Source organism: Salmo trutta, chromosome 13, assembly GCF_901001165.1.
Source record: "Salmo trutta chromosome 13, fSalTru1.1, whole genome shotgun sequence".
NCBI classification, from domain to species: domain Eukaryota; kingdom Metazoa; phylum Chordata; class Actinopteri; order Salmoniformes; family Salmonidae; genus Salmo; species Salmo trutta.
The window spans coordinates 65,390,413-65,404,557 of record NC_042969.1 but is presented as its reverse complement, the minus strand read 5'-3'; the positions used below and the strand labels follow the sequence as shown (position 1 = coordinate 65,404,557).

At 42.0% G+C, this 14,145-nt stretch overlaps 1 protein-coding gene across 1 annotated transcript; it reads left to right on the top strand.

Annotated features, from left to right (window-relative positions):
• The first annotated feature begins 8,098 nt into the window (after positions 1-8,098).
• Positions 8,099-13,161, top strand: LOC115206341 (fructose-bisphosphate aldolase C). Its single transcript, XM_029773170.1, has 9 exons — positions 8,099-8,199; positions 9,786-9,922; positions 10,188-10,399; positions 10,816-10,870; positions 11,009-11,169; positions 11,297-11,380; positions 11,475-11,649; positions 11,842-12,041; positions 12,306-13,161. Exons 2-9 carry the CDS (start codon positions 9,811-9,813, stop codon positions 12,390-12,392), a joined length of 1,086 nt encoding a protein of 361 aa, XP_029629030.1. The 5' UTR covers positions 8,099-8,199; positions 9,786-9,810; the 3' UTR covers positions 12,393-13,161.
• Positions 13,162-14,145: the final 984 nt, after the last annotated feature.

The window sequence follows — 14,145 nt, the reverse complement described above, 5'->3', positions numbered from 1 at the left end:
CTGGCATGCTGTCAATTAACTTCTGGGCCACATCCTGACTGATGGCAGCCCATTCTTGCATAATCAATGCTTGGAGTTTGTCAGAATTTGTGGGGTTTTGTTTTTCCACCCGCCTCTTGAAGATTGACCGCAAGGTCTCAATGGGATTAAGGTCTGGGGAGTTTCCTGGCCATGGACCTAAAATATCGATGTTTTGTTCCCCGAGCCACTTAGTTATCACTTTTGGCTTATGGCAAGGTGCTCCATCATGCTGGAAAAGGCATTGTTCATCACCAAACTGTTCCTGGATGGTTGGGAGAAGTTTCTCTTGGAGGATGTGTTGGTACCATTTCTGTATTCATGGCTGTGTTCTTAGGCAAAATTGTGATTGAGCCCACTGCCTTGGCTGAGAAGCAACCCCACACATGAATGGTCTCAGGATGCTTTACTGTTGGCATGACACAGGACTGATGGTAGCGCTCACCTTTTCTTCTCCGGATAAGCTTTTTTCCGGATGCCCCAAACAATCGGAAAGGGGATTCATCAGAGTAAATGACTTTACCCCAGTCCTCAGCAGTCCAATCCCTGTACCTTTTGTAGAATATCAGTCTGTGCCTGATGTTTTTCCTGGAGAGAAGTGGCTTCTTTGCTGCCCTTCTTGACACCAGGCCATCCTCCAAAAGTCTTCACCTCACTGTACGTGCAGATGCACTCACACCTGCCTGTTGCCATTCCTGAGCAAGCTCTGTACTGGTGGTGCCCTGATCCCGCAGCTGAATTATTATTATCATTTTTTATTTAACCAGGTGACCAGTGAACTGAGATAAGGCGGAGCTTTACCTAGCATAGACTTATAGATGACCTGGAGCCAGTGGGTCTGGCGACGAATATGTAGCGAGGGCCAGCCGACTAGAGCATAAAGGTCGCAGTGGTGGGTGGTATAAGGTGATTTGGTAACAAAACGGATGGCACTGTGATAGACTGCATCCAGTTTGCTGAGTAGAGTAATGGAAGCTATTTTGTAGATGACATCGCCAAAGTCGATTCTAGATTTGATTTTGGATTGGAGATGTTTAATATGAGTCTGGAAGGAGAGTTTACAGTCTAACCAGACACCTAGGTATTTATAGTTGTCCACATATTCTAGGTCGGAACCGTCCAGGGTGGTGATGCTAGCCGGGCGGGCAGGTGCGGGCAGCAAACTGTTGAAAAGCATGCATTTGGTTTTACTAGCATTTAAGAGCAGTTGGATGCCACGGAAGGAGTGTTGTATGGCATTGAAGCTCGTTTGGAGGTTTGTTAGCACAGTGTCCAAGGAAGGGCCAGAAGTATACAGAATGGTGTCGTCTGCGTAGAGGTGGATCTTGGAATCGCCCGCAGCAAGAGCGACATCATTGATATATACAGAGAAAAGAGTCGGCCCGAGAATTGAACCCTGTGGTACCCCCATAGAGACTGCCAGAGGTCCGGACAACATGCCCTCCGATTTGACACATTGAACTCTGTCTGCAAAGTAGTTGGTGAATCAGGCAAGGCAGTCATTAGAAAACCCAAGGCTGTCGAGTCTGCCGATAAGAATACGGTGATTGACAGAGTCGAAAACCTTGGCCAGGTCGATGAAGACGGCTGCACAGTACTGTCTTTTATTGATGGCGGTTATGATATCGTTTAGTACCTTGAGCGTGGCTGAGGTGCACCCGTGACCGCCTCGGAAAGCGGATTGCACAGCGGAGAAGGTACGTGGGATTCTAAATGGTCAGTGATCTGTTTATTAACATGGCTTTCGAAGACTTTAGATAGGCAGGGCAGGATGGAAATAGGTCTGTAACAGTTTGGGTCTAGGGTGTCACCCCCTTTGAAGAGGGGGATGACTGCGGCAGCATTCCAATCTTTAGGGATCTCGGACGATACGAAAGAGAGGTTGAACAGGCTGGTAATAGGGGTTGCAACAATGGCGGCAGATAGTTTTAGAAAGAGAGGGTCCAGATTGTCTAGCCCAGCTGATTTGAACGGGTCCAGGTTTTGCAGCTCTTTCAGAACATCTGCTATCTGGATTTGGGTGAAGGAGAAGCTGGGGAGGCTCGGGCGAGTAGCTGGGGGGGGGCTGTTGGCTGGGGTTGGAGTAGCCAGGAGGAAGGCATGGCCAGCCGTTGAGAAATGCTTATTAAAATTTTTGATTATCGTGGATTTATCGGTGGTGACCGTGTTACCTAGCCTCAGTGCAGTGAGCAGCTGGGAGGAGGTTCTCTTATTGTCCATGGACTTTACAGTGTCCCAAAACTTTTTGGAGTTAGAGCTACAGGATGCACATTTCTACTTGAAAAAGCTAGCCTTCGCTTTCCTGACTGACTGCGTGTATTGGTTCCTGACTTCCCTGAACAGTTGCATATCGCGGGGACTTTTCGATGCTATTGCAGTCCGCCACAGGATGGTTTTGTGCTGGTCAAGGGCAGTCAGGTCTGGAGTGAACCAAGGGCTATATCTGTTCTTAGTTCTGCATTTTTTGAACGGGGCATGCTTATCTAAGATGGTGAGGAAATTCCTTTTAAAGAATGACCAGGCATCCTCGACTGACGGGATGAGGTCAATATCCTTCCAGGATACCCGGGCCAGGTTGATTACAAAGGCCTGCTCGCAGAATTGTTTTAGGGAGCGTTTGACAGTGATGAGGGGTGGTCGTTTGACCGCAGACCCATAGCGGATACAGGCAATGAGGCAGTGATCGCTGAGATCCTGATTGAAAACAGCGGAGGTGTATTTGGAGGGCAAGTTGGTCAGGATAATGTCTATGAGGGTGCCCATGTTTACGGATTTAATGTTGTACCTGGTGGGTTCCTTGATGATTTGTGTGAGATTGAGGGCATCTAGCTTAGATTGTAGGACTGCCGGGGTGTTAAACATATCCCAGTTTAGGTCACCTAATAGAACGAACGCTGAGGCTAGATGGGGGGGGCGATCAATTCACAAATGGTGTCCAGGGCACAGCTGGGAGCGGAGGGGGGTCGATAGCAGGCAGCAACAGTGAGAGACTTATTTCTGGAGAGATTCATTTTTAAAATTAGAAGTTCGAACTGTTTGGGTATAAACCTGGAAAGTATGATAGAACTTTGCAGGCTATCTCTGTAGTAGATTGCAACTCCTCCCCCTTTGGCAGTTCTATCTTGACGGAAAAAGTTGTAGTTGGGTATGGAAATCTCAGAATTTTTGGTGGCCTTCCTAAGCCAGGATTCAGACACGGCAAGGACATCAGGGTTGGCGGAGTGTGCTAAAGCAGTGAGTAAAACAAACTTAGGGATGTTGACATGCATGAAACCAAGGCTTCAACTTTAGGAGACGGTCCAGGCGCTTGCTGGATTTTTTTGGGCGCCTTGAAGCCTTCTGCAGAAATGCAGTGGAAATGTTTTGGGGGGATTCAGTTCATTTGCATGGCAATTAATTGCAATTCATCTGATCACTCTTCATAACATTCTGGAGTATATGCAAATTGCCATCATACAAACTGAGGCAGCACACTTTGTGAAAATTTATATTTGTGTCATTCTGCAAACTTTTGGCCACGACTGTATGTTTTCTTTATTTACTTGGCCTATTTGGCTCCCTCTCTTCATCTGTATACCTCTTTGCATACCCATTTAATGGGGTGATAAATATAGATGAGCTTTAATACACTGAAAATCACCATTTACCAAAAATGGTTTAAAACAATTATATTTCCCATTGAGATTAACAGTACTGAAACTCAAAGCCTCTGAAGGCACTACCTGTAACAGCACACTATTTTAAAATGTGGACCTGCATGTTTGACCGTTTACCTTTGTCATTAAATTTATATAAGAAGATCTCTATTTTCCTGAAAATACTTTCACATATATATTTTTTTAACAAAATGTTTTATTCTGTGTAATTTTATGTTTGATTGCTTAGGCCATCAATTATTTGATTGACTGTTGTGTGACTGATCACAATGCCTTTGACTGTTCACAAAGTCCTGCTGTATACCCATTTCTCATTAGATTTCACTAATTGCTGTGTTTTACCCAACCACAGTAACAGCTGAATTTGAAAGCCCCTATAAACGCACGATGGAGTTGTCTCCTGTTATGATATACTAGAAGAAATATCAAAGGAAATATGTACGTTTAAGCATAGCCTCTTCTTTGGAGCCACTTGAAGTGTTGAATAAGAGTTGATAAGCTCCACAGGTTTTTTAGGTTAGATGTTGTTAGCTGTTCCAGATATAGAGCCTGAGTCACTTCAGACACCTCATCATCAGTCATGACAGCAGAGAACATACACACATTTGAGCCAGAACAATACAAGAGGAGGCTTTCAGTTTATTGTTACCAAACAGAAAAGTATAAATCTGACGGAGTATCATTCATTGGGTATTTCAAATGTTTTTTTCCTCTGAAATCTGTGTGGTTCATGGAGCTTGCAACGTCGCGGTCATGGGTTCGATTCCTGCTGGAGCCCAGGCCACCCATATGAAAATGTATGGATGATACACTACTGTAAGTCCTTTAGGATAAAAGCATCTGCTAAATGGCATATTTTATATATTATTTTAACACATACTGTACAGTATTTATATTGCGCTACACCTGGATACACAACATCCAACTTTTTTCCAAGACCTTGGTGTGACGGTGACCTATTTGGTAAAACTCTGAGAATACAGAGAAATCCTTAAGGGAGCAACCTAATAGGACGTAAAATTGAAGACCAGATAAAGCATCGTCATTAAATGTTTTAATTAGGTTTAAACAGAAAAAAATAGCCACTACCCCAATGGAGACGGCTAAATATAATCTAAGCACAAGTCCCAGTCATCTTCCTAAAATGTCTCCTGAATTGGAAGGTGTAGTGGGCTCCTCTCTCTCTGCGGTCTGACATTGAATCCCTCTTCAGGCCCTTGTCTTAAACAGGTCTGGTACAGTACGTCTGTGGTGTTAGTCCAGTGACCCACATCTTTACATTGGTAGACACCTCTAGCACACTGACACAATTATGGAGGGAGGGATGGAGAAGTCCCATAAAATAACACTAGAACAAGTGAGATGTCCTAGAAAAGTGGAAAATGTATTTTCTAATTTCTATACAGTAAATGGGAGATATTCAACTTGCCAAATAAAGGATAAAGTTCAAACACTTGATGAGACTTTATATAATTTCTCTCTTAAGTATTTACTGTGAAATGCATGTCATTCTTGATAGAATTATATATACAGTGGGGAGAACAAGTATTTGATACACTGCCGATTTTGCAGGTTTTCCTACTTACAAAGCATGTAGAGGTCTGTAATTTTTATCATAGGTACACTTCAACTGTGAGATACGGAATCTAAAACAAAAATACAGAAAATCACATTGTATGATTTTTAAGTAATTCATTTGCATTTTATTGCATGACATAAGTATTTGATCACCTACGAACCAGTAAGAATTCCGGCTCTCACAGACCTGTTAGTTTTTCTTTAAGAAGCCCTCCTGTTCTCCACTCATTACCTGTATTAACTGCACCTGTTTGAACTCGTTACCTGTATAAAAGACACCTGTCCACACACTCAATCAAACAGACTCCAACCTCTCCACAATGGCCAAGACCAGAGAGCTGTGTAAGGACATCAGGGATAAAATTGTAGACCTGCACAAGGCTGGGATGGGCTACAGGACAATAGGCAAGCAGCTTGGTGAGAAGGCAACAACTGTTGGCGCAATTATTAGAAAATGGAAGAAGTTCAAGATGACGGTCAGTCACCCTCGGTCTGAGGCTCCATGCAATGATCAATGATCATGAGGAAGGTGAGGGATCAGCCTAGAACTACACGGCAGGACCTGGTCAATGACCTGAAGAGAGCTGGGACCACAGTCTCAAAGAAAACCATTAGTAACACATTACGCCGTCATGGATTAAAATCCTGCAGCGCACGCAAGGTCCCCCTGCTCAAGCCAGCGCATGTCCAGGCCCATCTGAAGTTTGCCAATGACCATCTGGATGATCCAGAGGAGGAATGGGAGAAGGTCATGTGGTCTGATGAGACAAAAATAGAGCTTTTTGGTCTAAACTCCACTTGCTGTGTTTGGAGGAAGAAGAAGGATGAGTACAACCCCAAGAACAACGTCCCAACCGTGAAGCATGGAGGTGGAAACATCATTCTGTGGGGATGCTTTTCTGCAAAGGGGACAGTGCGACTGCACCGTATTGAGGGGAGGATGGATGGGGCCATGTATCGCGAGATCTTGGCCAACAACCTCCTTCCCTCAGTAAGAGCATTGAAGATGGGTTGTGGCTGGGTCTTCCAGCATGACAACGACTCGAAACACACAGCCAGGGCAACTAAGGAGTGGCTCCGTAAGAAGCATCTCAAGGTCCTGGAGTGGCCTAGCCAGTCTCCAGACCTGAACCCAATAGAAAACCTTTGGAGGGAGCTGAAAGTCCGTATTGCCTAGCGACAGCCCCGAAACCTGAAGGACCTGGAGAAGGTCTGTATGGAGGAGTGGGCCAAAATCCCTGCTGCAGTGTGTGCAAACCTGGTCAAGAACAACAGGAAACGTATGATCTCTGTAATTGCAAACCAAGGTTTCTGTACCAAATATTAAGTTCTGCTTTTCTGATGTATCAAATACTTATGTCATGCAATAAAATGCTAATTATTCACTTAAAAATCATACAATGTGATTTTCTGGATTGTTGTTTAAGATTCCGTCTCTCACAGTTGAAGTGTACCTATGATAAAAATTACAGACCTCTACATGCTTTGTAAGTAGGAAAACCTGCAAAATCGGCAGTGTATCAAATACTTGTTCTCCCCACTGTACATTTTATCCAACCACTTCAAGTGAAAATGTAACAACTGAAAATGCCACCATAAAGACAATGTAGCCTATCACTGTTGATCTTCACCTGATCTCGATTATCGACCTATGTAAACTACTCAAACATTGATTGTTGTATCTTGTTCACATAAAAAAATTGACCCCATTTCTATCTATGTCACAGTTCTATATTTCATCATTTACATCCACTGTAAACCTGGAAACATTATTTCTGAACCTATTAATACACATGATTTACTACTAATGCAGATATGCATAGGAGTGTTTGAATTGCTCTGAGACTGAGCTTTTCTTCTGGGTCTTAGGGGGAGGTCTGAATTGCCAAGAGATTCAGAAATGTGCCTAAGGCATAGTTCAACCTAATTATATAAGTCTATGATTTCAACTAATTAGAAGAAAATAGTGAGCAAATTGGTTTAACACTTAAATGAGGTTGCGCTGAAGGGTTCAGAGTTATTATAGCTTAAAAAAACGTTATTGGGCCAACATACTGTAATGAACCTGGGTGTACACAATGGTACTGTTTTAAGTAGCCAGGCTTCTTGAAATCTAACTTCTATGTAAAAACAATGTAGAGAAACACAAAACTTGTTTGGAATGATTAATTAGCTTCATGTTTCATCCACTGAACTATTGATTGAACTGCCATTGGGACAACTTGTCAGAACAAGACAACTTGTACCTGCAATACAAGTGTATATTATTGTAAAGACTTGGAATGATGGATTAGTTTATGTTGAATGCAGAGTTTACGTTGAATGCAGAAGAGGCTGGTAGGAGGAGCTACAGGAGGATGGGAATCAATGGAATGGTATTATTTTCTTGCTATACTTTATTTACTTTGCCACCATGGCATTTTTTTGCTTTTACCTCCCTTATCTCACATCATTTGCTCACATTGTATATAGTCTTATTTTTTTTTCTACTGTATTATTGACTGTATGTTGTTTACTCCATGTGTAACTCTGTGTTGTTGTATGTTGTCGAACTGCTTTGCTTTATCTTGGCCAGGTCGCAATTGTAAATGAAAACTTGTTCTCAACTTGCCTACCTGGTTAAATAAAGGTGAAATAAAATAAATAAAAAAATTAAACACATGACAATAACTTGTTTGACTCCGTTCCATTGATGCCATTCCAGCCATTCCAATAAGCCGGTTCTCCTATAGCTCCTCCCAACAGCCTCCTCTTGTTGAATGTATTCATCCATATTTATTTATTATACATCAACAAGCCCCACCCTGTCATTAAGCCCCGCCCTAGTGGTGTTGGTTTTGGAGGTCACAGAGCTGAGTGGGATACAAGGGAGCAGCAGTCTGTCAGACAGCGCAGTGGCTATCACTTCTCCAGTGAAAAAGTGAATTCTGAATTAGCATCCTGTCAGGTAAGGTTCTTAAGTTTTTTTACATGTACTTTTCATTTCAGCAAACTTTAGTTAACAGGATAGAGAATATGATATTGAGCTACTATGAATGTTCAACTATTGGATGAGTGGTACACAGAGATGCTGATGATGCTATTAAAGTAATGTTTTTATGTTTTATTTGGAAAACTAAAGATATTACAATGGATTGTTATTGTTTTGCAATTTACTAAACCAAATTAAAGGAGTGGATTGGAGTGAAATTATGATAAGTCAATGCATGGTAGATGTACTTTTTTTACTGGCTATTGTTTTATTTTTCCTTGGTTATTGCAGACAGTGGAGTGCGAAAGCTGAGGGTCTGTGTTGACATGGTGATTTGCCATACCCACTATCAAGGGATGTGATATGAATGCATGAATCAACAAGTGCATTGTGCTACCCCACAGATCACTGTAGTCAGTGCTGCTACATCAGCAAGTGGGAAGTGTGATTAGGGGCCTTCTGCTCTCAATAAATAGTACTCATACAGTAGAAATGTATAGTCTCTATGTGAGTTTTATGTATTGCTACCTCAAGTTTTTTTTTCACTTTTTTTTTCACTGCCAATTTGATGTTGCTACTACAGCTACACAGAACCAGGGTAATATTTCTGAAAAACTCTCTGGTTTGGACTGACAGAATTCCCTCACCTTTCTTGTGCCTCCTGGGCTATTTGTTTGGTGGGCTGCATAGTCAGCACAAAGGTCCACACATCCCTAATCCCTGCTGACAATGTGCCAATAAGGACAGTCACTCAGCCAAAATCCCTGGGATTTGAGAGGATGAGAGCAGTGGTGGAAAAAGTACCCAATTCTCATACTTGAGTAAAAGTAGACATCTTAATAGAAAATGGCTCAAGTAAAAGTGAAAGTCACCCAGTAAAATACTACTTGAGTAAAAGTATAAAAGTATTTGGTTTTAAATATACGTAAGTATGAAAACTAAACATAATTGCTAAAATATACTTAAGTATCAAAAGTAAAAGTACACATTATTTGAAATTCCTTATATTAAGCAAAGCAGACGGCATCCTTTTCTTGTTTTTAACATTTACGGATAGCCAGGGTCACACTCCAACATAATTTACAAACGATGAGTTTTTGTTTAGTGAGTCTGCCAGATCAGAGGCAGTAGGGATGACCACGTGTTCTCTTGATAAGTACATGTAATTAGACAATTTTACTGTCCTGCTAAACATTCAAAATGTAACAAGTACTTTTGGGTGTAAGGGAAAATGTATGGCGTAAAAATAACATTATTTTATTTAGGAATGTACATTTACATTTAAGTCATTTAGCAGACGCTCTTAACCAGAGCGACTTACAAATTGGTATGTAGTGAAGTAAAAGTTGTCAAACATATAAATAGTAAAGTACAGAAACCCCCAAAAACTAATGAAGTAGTACTTTAAAGTGTTTTTACTTAAGTACTTTACTCCATTAGTTGGGAGAGATATGCCCCTACTGTTGATCTGTCTCTAGCTAAATATTTCCCTGAGTGAATTTTGATCAATTTAGACCAGCAAAGATGTGCAAGATCTGATATCTAATGATATCCCTATGCAGGTTGTGTGATCGACCATCTCTCAGGATGACGCACCAGTTCCCAGCCCTCTCCAGTGGTCAGAAGAGGGAGCTCCAGGAGATTGCACTTCATATCGTCACTCCAGGGAAGGGCATCCTGGCTGCTGATGAGTCTGTGGGTCAGTAAGGAGCTCTGCATCTTCTCTATGCATTGGAAAACCATCGTAATGAAAATTATTATACAACAATTTACATTTATGTACGGTATTAACAAGACAGTGGGACCTACTTTCAAGAAATCAGACAAATCTTCATTTCCAGTGGTGCTTGACAGAACCCTCTACAAAGCAGTGGTACAGGATGGTGTCCAATAGATTATTCCGTCTTTATAATTGTAGGTTTACCAGACTGTGAACATGCTTTTTCTAATGTTCCTGGAAACAGGGAGCATGGCGAAGCGCCTTAACCAGATAGGGGTTGAGAACACCGAGGAGAACCGCCGGCAGTACCGCCAGATTCTCTTCAGTGCTGATGACCGCATCAACAGCTGCATCGGAGGAGTCATTTTCTTCCACGAGACGCTGTACCAGCACGCTGACGACGGCACACCCTTTGTCAAGATGATCAAGGACAGGGGCATCTCTGTGGGCATCAAGGTACTGTATGAGCACAAGGTTCAAAAGGGCCAATGGTGATATCTGAAGTATGTTTTATGTCTTTGGTCTCTAGCTTGGGCAAGAATACGTCTTGACCCTACTTCTACTGTATATAACATTAGTGAGGGAAGGAATGAGAATGTGGAGCATAAGGCTACTTGATATGCTCCAATGGACAGTCCCAGGAAGGGAGCAGGTTTCAACATTATGGAGACCAAAGGGTAGTACAGATACACTCTGATCAGGAGTTCTACCCCTGATGGATGGCAGTGCTATGGATAGAATGGCTGCTATTAATATCAACACCATCTGGATGAAAATGAGCTGGCTTTAAGACAAAGAGATGATCAGTGTGAAGGGGAGGAAGAACCATTGTAATTTGTATTTTTTTATCTGCTCTACCTCCTTTTCTTCAGGTTGACAAGGGTGTTGTCCCCTTAGCAGGAACCAATGGAGAATCTACCACTCAGGGTAGGGCCGAGACCCCTCGGGTTCCACTCAATCTGATCATCAAAACTATCTGAATTTGACAAATACAAAATGTAGTCTGCCATTCACTGGTGAATCCCAATCCTTTACAGCCTTAATCATCTCTTTCTCATCCTGTAGGACTGGATGGGCTCTCAGAACGCTGTGCTCAGTATAAGAAGGACGGGGCAAACTTTGCTAAGTGGCGCTGTGTGTTCAAGATCAGTGAGACCACCCCCTCTAAACTGTCCATTGAGGAGAATGCAAATGTTCTGGCTCGATATTCAAGCATTTGCCAGCAGGTAAGAACTCCACAAACGCAGTGTAAAGGCACAATGTCAGATATGAGGAAATATTATAATTGCAGTACGTAACATCAGCATCACGTTCTAATCATGATGCTAATTATGTCCTTTTTCTGTCACCCAGCATGGGATTGTGCCTATTGTGGAGCCAGAGATTTTGCCTGATGGAGATCATGATCTGAGGCGTTGTCAGTATGTCACAGAGAAGGTGGGACCTTACCCCAACTCTTAACCTGTTAGTGTGTAATATGTATTTCTAACATTGCCAGTTTATCATGTTCCATGTGTTCCATGTTGTGCAGGTGCTAGCTGCATTGTACAAGGCCATGTCTGACCATCATGTGTACCTGGAGGGCACTCTGCTCAAACCTAATATGGCCACTCCTGGCCACAGCTGCCCCACCAAATACAGCGCAGAGGAGGTCGCCATGGCAACAGTCACTGCCTTGCGCCGCACCGTCCCTCCTGCTGTCACGGGTAAGGTCATAGGCCATTGGCCTCTCAGAGAAGTTCAGAAAGAGGGTATATACAGTACTAGTGTCAGATTCAGTCACTATACCAGTGATTTGGCATATTGAACATAGGTTAATTTATTGGCAGTTTGTAAAGCACTTATGGTGCTGATAGAAATCCATTGACTTTCACTCTATTTGTTTTCTGTGTGTGCAGGAGTGACGTTCCTCTCTGGGGGTCAGAGTGAAGAGGAGGCCTCTGTCCACCTGAATGCCATCAACAACTGCTCCCTGGTGAAGCCCTGGACCCTCACCTTCTCGTACGGCCGAGCCCTGCAGGTGTCCGCACTCAAGACCTGGCGTGGACATAAAGAGAATGAGAGTGCTGCAACTGAGCAGTTTATCAAGAGAGCAGAGGCATGTAGATCACTTTGTTTTCAGACTCTTGATCAACCTGACTTTCGTCTTTTAGCACTTAGCATTGTTGAGGAACATATTTCTTCTGAATATTTTTTTTAATAAATCTGGACACTGCTATTAAGAACATTTCACAATTTTGCAAATGTGGAACGGTCATTTGAGGAAGTGATCTATGTTTTCAGTTGACATGAAGTGAGTTTGCTCCTAACAGTTTTTGTGTGTTTGCCCCTCATACCCCCATCCCCTTTCTCTTACTATCAGGTGAATGGCCTGGCCTGTCAGGGGAAGTACACTGGTGGCGGGGACAGTGAATCCGACCAGATCTATGTGGCCAATCATGCATACTAATGAGCAAGTGATGCCTCACATTCCAGCTTTGGCCAACCAATAGCATAGTCCGCTGTCACTGCCACACCAACGGCCAATCGCAGGCATATGCTGTCAACAATCTGTATTCTAAGAGTTATATTATAGTTATTTGAATGTACACACTGGTAATTCAAAAATGTTGCACATTGGTGGACACACTAGATATAAGGGTCTAATAAAACGAGTCATTGAAGGACGGCCTTTGATTAGACACGTTCAACAATATTATTGTAACCTTTGAGATGACAACATGTTCTTGTGGTAGTAGCAAAATGAAACTTAATTGATGTTTTGGTTGTTTCATTCCATATTTTGATGAGATTCAGAATGATCTTTTGCCATGTAAAGACACCTTCCAAACTGCTGCATACTCGGATAAGCGTCAGATAGGGTGCATGGTGTAGGCCCATTGTGTGTGATGGGAATGGAGAACTCTAGGTTTTTTTAAGAAACCATACTGCCATTCCACATTCAGGATTCGTATTAGAGATGTGTGTCTAAACAAAATAGTTGTGTGAATACACTAGTTTGTAGAAATTGGGTGTTCTTCTTTCATAGTGGCACAAAGTTCCAAAGACTTCTCGTTTTGGATTAACTAATGGACAGCTGGACTTACAGTAAATAATGTTAGGTGTAACATTTTATTTTTGTGATTTAGCTAAGTATTGTTCTCTATGCAAGTGATGTATCAAATACTGTCATGCAAAAGTAAATCATAATAACAATAAATTAAGTTCAGTTGAAACAATCTGAGAATTCTGTTTTTATTTCTCATAATTAATCTTGGATACACCATAACTAAAATATCCCGTAATTTGGTCAGATGCTCATGCTCCATAGTCTGTCCAGGAGAGATTAGGCCTAGTCATAATTTTGTGTTTTGTTGTAACTGCACCAAAGAGTAGGCCTACCTACACATTGCACTATTTTTAGATTATTTTCTCCCGTAGGGTTAAACTCTGAGAATGTTATCCAGTTCTTGACTTTAACAGAATACTTACACTACCATTCAAAAGTTTGGGGTCACTTAGAAATGTCCTTGTTTTTTAAAGAAAAGCTAGTTTTTTGTCCATTAAAATAACATAAAATTGTTCAGAAAAACAGTGTAGACATTGTTAATGTTGTAAATGACTATTGTAGCTGGAAACGGCTGACTTTTTATGGAATATCTATATAGGCGTACAGAGGCCCATTATCAGCAACCATCACTCCTGTGTTCCAATGGCACGTTGTGTTAGCTAATGCAAGTTTATCATTTTAAACGCCTAATTGATCATTAGAGAACCCTTTTGCTATTATGTTAGCACGCCTGAAAATGGTTCGTTCTGATTAAAGAAGCAATAAAACTGGCCTTCTTTAGACTAGTTGAGTATCTGGAGCATCAGCATTTCTGGGTTCGATCACAGGCTCAAAATGGCCAGAAACAAATAACTTTCTTCTGAAACTCGTCAGTCTATTCTTGTTCTGAGAAATGAAGGCTATTCCATGTGAGAAATTGCCAACAAACTGAAGATCTCGTACAATGCTGTGTACTACTCCCTTCACAGAACAGCGCAAACTGGCTCTAACCAGAATAGACAGAGTGGGAGGCCCCGGTGCACAACTGAGCAGGAGGACAAGTACATTCGAGTGTCTAGTTTGAGAAACAGACGCCTCATAAGTCCTCAACTCGCAGCTTCATTAAATAGTATCTGCAAAACACCAGTCTAAACATTCAACAGTGTAGAGGCGA